The 5,000-nt window shown below is 32.9% G+C and overlaps 2 protein-coding genes across 7 annotated transcripts in view; one reads left to right on the top strand and one right to left on the bottom strand.

The window, feature by feature from the left end:
• LOC122254879 (clotting factor G beta subunit) overlaps positions 1–1,727 on the top strand; it is a 20,013-nt gene extending 18,286 nt beyond the window's left edge. The window contains exons 11-13 of the mRNA XM_086536590.1: positions 11–147; positions 352–529; positions 1,550–1,727. Coding sequence (XP_086392716.1) covers positions 11–147; positions 352–529; positions 1,550–1,551 — 317 coding nt within the window. The 3' untranslated portion in view covers positions 1,552–1,727. The remainder of the gene's footprint in view (positions 1–10; positions 148–351; positions 530–1,549) is intronic.
• LOC122267172 (uncharacterized) overlaps positions 1–5,000 on the bottom strand; it is a 258,393-nt gene that overhangs the window by 109,700 nt on the left and 143,693 nt on the right. The gene's annotated exons all lie outside the window — the stretch shown is intronic.

Raw genomic sequence — 5,000 nt, 5'->3', positions numbered from 1 at the left:
ATGAAATCAGGTGGCACTCGTCCGGACATCCTGCAAGAAGTCGAGCTGGACCTCATCTCAATGCGTGAATGTGAGGCGAAGATACGGTTACCCGCTGATACCAGCAGGGTATTGTGTACCCTCACTCCTTATAAGGATACATGTCAGGTACTTGACCTTTCCTTGATTTTTAGTTATTGTCAATGTTGGTCAACTCTGCAAGTTCCATTGTTCTTTTTCTCACTTCCTTTCTCATCAGGAAGAATCCACGTTTCTGAAGAACGATTTGGCCATTTTTCTCTGGCTTGCAAATGCCCTTGGATATTTGTGCAACGATGGTTATTGATACTGAGTGTGCTGTGTCTCCTGTAGGGTGACAGCGGCAGTCCTCTCGTGGTGGAAATTGGCTTTGGAAGGTGGGTCCAGGTGGGCATTAACAGCTACGGGATCGAATGCGCTCGACCCCAGTATCCCAGCGTGTACATGAGGGTCTCCGCGTACGTGGATTGGATCACCTGTCACACGGGCGGTTCTGACTGCGACGCCATATGTAAGTACGCAGCCTCGCCCCACCTCCCATTCAAATTCATTATGAGAGAGTGACAAGCTAAAAGGCGATTCGTAAGCTTGTATGTGGATGAAAATTAACACACACACACACAGACGAGAGGCGGGATTGTTCAGTGATAGATCGATGAGTTTATGGCCAGCCATATCCCTCCCAGTTGCCTCAACAGTGAGTGAGTACTGGCGTCAGCTGAGGTCAGAGTGAGGTCAGCCCTGCCTTGTGGGTCAGCGCGCATGGATTTCCACAGCAGTGATTCCTAAGCCCTTGGTGACGGCCCACACGATGGTTGTTCAGGCTCGCGGGATGGATCGAGAAGGATGGATGGAGGGAATAAAAGGAAATAGGAGAAAGATAATAATAACAAAGGAAATGGGAGTTAAAGCTGATTTACACAGGTATTTCGGAAATATTTACAACACCGCGTTGGAATCTAAGGCATGATTCAGGGTTTGAAATATGGAGAGGAATAAATGATGAAAGTTTTATTGATATTTCAGGAAAATAATGGGAATTGTTATCCCCCTAAACTACTTAGATTATCCAAAGCATTAAAGGTAAAAAACAAAACTTTATTCTGAACATTAACAGCACTTTAGACGCATCAAGAAATCTTTTTGGTCAGCTTCAAATGTCTTTCTTAATCTTTTATCTAGTTTTATTCTATCTACAATGCTATACCACAAAACTACTCTACCGAATAAGAGTATATCTATCTGTTTATCTCTCTCTCTTTCTCTCCATCTCTCTCTCTGTCTTTGACTCTCTCTCTCTCTCTCTCTCTCTCTCTCTCTCTCTCTCTCTCTCTCTCTCTCTCTCTCTCTATATATATATATATATATATATATATATATATATATATATATATATATATATATAACCAAACACACATACTTACAGACATTCTCACGCGAGAGAGGAAGAACTAGCACACACTTCCCTCTGTCCCCTTGAACCAAGTTCCCTTGAATACTAACCCTCGGACCATCTTCTATTCCATCCCAGAATTCCTGCGGCGACGCCTTCGTCAGGAAGCGATGATCAACATGACCAGATTCCTCGGAAACTACAGCTCTGCAACATCAAAAAAGAAAGAAGAAGAAAAAAGGATATGAAATAAAAGATAAAAATGAAATACTGTGTTTCTAAACTGCACACGAATTAGAATAAATGGCACTGCATTGTCAGTCTTTTTATATTTCCTTGTATGTTTGATTTGGAAATCGATAACTTTGATGATATGATGATGATGATAATGATAATGATAATAATAATGGTAATGGTAATGGTAATGATAATGATAATGATCATCATAATAATTATTATGACAAAATGTTTCTGACGTGGATGATAATGATAATGATAAAACATACATAAGAGAAAATCGGTAATGATAATGATAACAATGATGATAGTAATGATGATGATAATGGTGTCAGTAAAAATGACAATGATGATGATAGAAATGTGGTAACAAATATGATAATATTACATCAGTGATGATAGCATCATATTTTTTCACAAATATATATTCTTGTTCTCGTTCTCGTTCTTATATATGTTGTAGCAACAAACATTAAGTATAACAAAGCAAATATTTAGTAAAGAATGATATCGACAATATTCGCTTAGGGAGAAATAAAAATATAAAACAGATAGAGTCAAAATATAATCAATTTCAGTGAGTTTTTTAGTAATTTATTAGATTGCAATAAATTACTACCTAAACAATATGATACGTTCTATTGTCTGAAGAGGCACTCAGTATTGTATTCTGAACATCTGTCCAAGATTGAATCCAAGATACCAAGGCATATGAAATAAAAGACAGACCATAGAAGGCAATTCTGCATGTATAATTACCTTATGGTATTTAAATGAAAAAAAAAAGATGCAAGAAAACGAATTTTATGATGTGTTAAAAGTAGGTATGATGGTAAACCCAAAGCAATGGGTAATGATATAAAAAATTATAAAGTAGATTGTTTGTTAATAGACGTGAATGAATTTCAATTCTTTGTGCTAATAATTATTTGTTTTTGTGTGTTTGTGTTTGCAGACACGCAAGTTTATTTTTATCTGTATATATATATATTTTTTTTCTTTCTTTCTTTTTTTTCCTCTTCTTTTTTATGTAATTATTTAAAAACGCAAGTAACATCTGCTCTCAGATTATTATCTGAGGTATAATCAATCTGGTTCGATTAAATAAAAAGAATATCGCTCATTATCGCTCCCTCATTTCGATTGTCATTTCTTTTCGGCGTAAATAGAGCGAAACATATCTTAGATATTAAAAGCTTATTCAGTACCAATATATCTCTTCATAACATTGTGTTGTAGACTATATATATATACATATATATATATATATATATATATATATATATATATATATATATATATGTGTGTGTGTGTGTGTGTGTGTGTGTGTGTGTGTGTGTGTGTGTGTGTGTGTATGTATGAATATATATATATATATATATATATATATATATATATATATATATATATATGTATATATCTATATATATGTATATGTATATATATATATATATATATATATATATATATATATATATATATATTTCAACTTTTTTTTTTCTTTTTAGTAATACCATTTATCCATGAACAAGTTTATCTTAATGTCATTACAAAGTACAAGTACAAATATTTGCAGTAAAAGACATGCATGCATTTTTGTTCTATACTTCAGTACATCATATAATCAATCAATATAGAAAGTAATCATATCACACACAATGAAAATGAATTATCAATGTTGATAGCAATGATCATGATGATGGTAGCAATGATAAGAGTAAGAATAAGGATGACATTAACCCTTTACTTCCCAATTTTTTTTCTTTCTTGGAAAAAAATAATTTTGCAGTTTTTTCCACTTCTTTTCATCATTTAGTGTATGTTGTGTTTGTGTTTTAACATAAAAACATAAATAAATAAACATTAGATTTAGAAACACGGCGTCCATGGGGGCCATGAGTGAATAATGTTTTGATTTCTGATAAAAGTAAAAATATGTATTTCTATGATCAAATTAAAGCCTTTTTGCCTTCCTTATGTTTTATTGTTGTTTGGTCACTATTTACATATATTCATATTAAGCAGTTTTATTTTATTTTGGCATGATTAGTAAAAAATATGTTACAAAATTATTGAATTGTATCATTTAATTGTACGGAACTAAACTAAAATGACTATGAACTAAATGGATCAGAACATGGAAAAGAAAATTATTGCTTTTCTTTATTGTATACGAGTATGAAATTTCTACGCAGTTTTGTTATTACATATAAAGTTTGCTTCCCATTTAGGCAATGGTTTTACCTTGCATTTTTGCCATTGTTTTCTTGGTTTTCCTTCTGGGTCCTTTTTTCCACACATCCTTCTCTGGTCTCTTATCTGATAGGATGAATAGGGCAAGTTCTAGGTTTCCAACTTAGTCATTTGTGTCTATGACATCAGTTTCATTGAAGAGATGCTTTTCCTCTTAGCTTCAGAACTTCTCTGACCTGCATTATCAAAGAAACATTTACTTTATTGTGATAAATGCCAAAAGGAAAGCCTCTGAATTTTTGTAAAATGAGGTTGGATAAATGCCCTTTTTACAGTAAGCCAACTGTGACAATCCTCATGTCAATCATTGGTGGTTGCAAGATTACCATTAGATCATTTGGTGGGAAAAATGCATCCTAACAAGCATTGTTCATCTCATTACGATCCATATTGAGACATTGTTTGGATTTTTTTGTTGAAAGTTATGGTTTGATTGTGATAAATTGTTCAATTTTGTCTTTTTTGAGGAATGAGAAACAACAAATTAATCAAGTTGATCTAATCAAATACATGATTTATTTTCCTTACATAAGTAATTCTGTTTGAGAAATCATCATTGAATCCATGATTTGGCCAAGAAGTAGAGGCTGTCTGTAAAATCATCGAGATTTAGGCTGTAACTTGTGGTTGTTGTAATTTTGACTGTAGTGTTGCAACTCTGGGAGGCATTGTCACTGTCTTCAGAGAGTTTTCAGTGATGCATCAAAAAAAAGTCAAAACTGCCTGTCAGCATAACTTCAGTCACTGTAGTGTGCATCAAAAAAAAAAAAAAATAAAAAGACTCTCTTTATAATGATTGGCATTTATAAAAAAAAAAAAATATAAAAATCCTAAAAAATGATTCAATTAGTTTCAAAATCAAAAAACCAGTAAAAGTAGATTCATGGTTCATAACAGGGTTAAATATTGTCTTTCCTCAAGTTCAACATCCTGTCTAAGAAATTAGATTTCATCACTTTCTCATCATGATCTCTGTCCGTATCTGTCATAGCTGTTGATAAAAGTACACGAAGGTATCTCTGCTAAAAATAATCTCAATAATGCTAATAATATATGTAATATGGGATACTGTAAAAATAGGAGTATATATATATACATG

Source organism: Penaeus japonicus, unplaced genomic scaffold (assembly GCF_977035675.1).
Source record: "Penaeus japonicus unplaced genomic scaffold, GWHDUDI00000001_assembly GWHDUDI00000004, whole genome shotgun sequence".
Classification (NCBI taxonomy): domain Eukaryota; kingdom Metazoa; phylum Arthropoda; class Malacostraca; order Decapoda; family Penaeidae; genus Penaeus; species Penaeus japonicus.
Note: the sequence above shows the minus strand (reverse complement) of the source record. Positions and strands in the feature narration are given on the sequence as shown.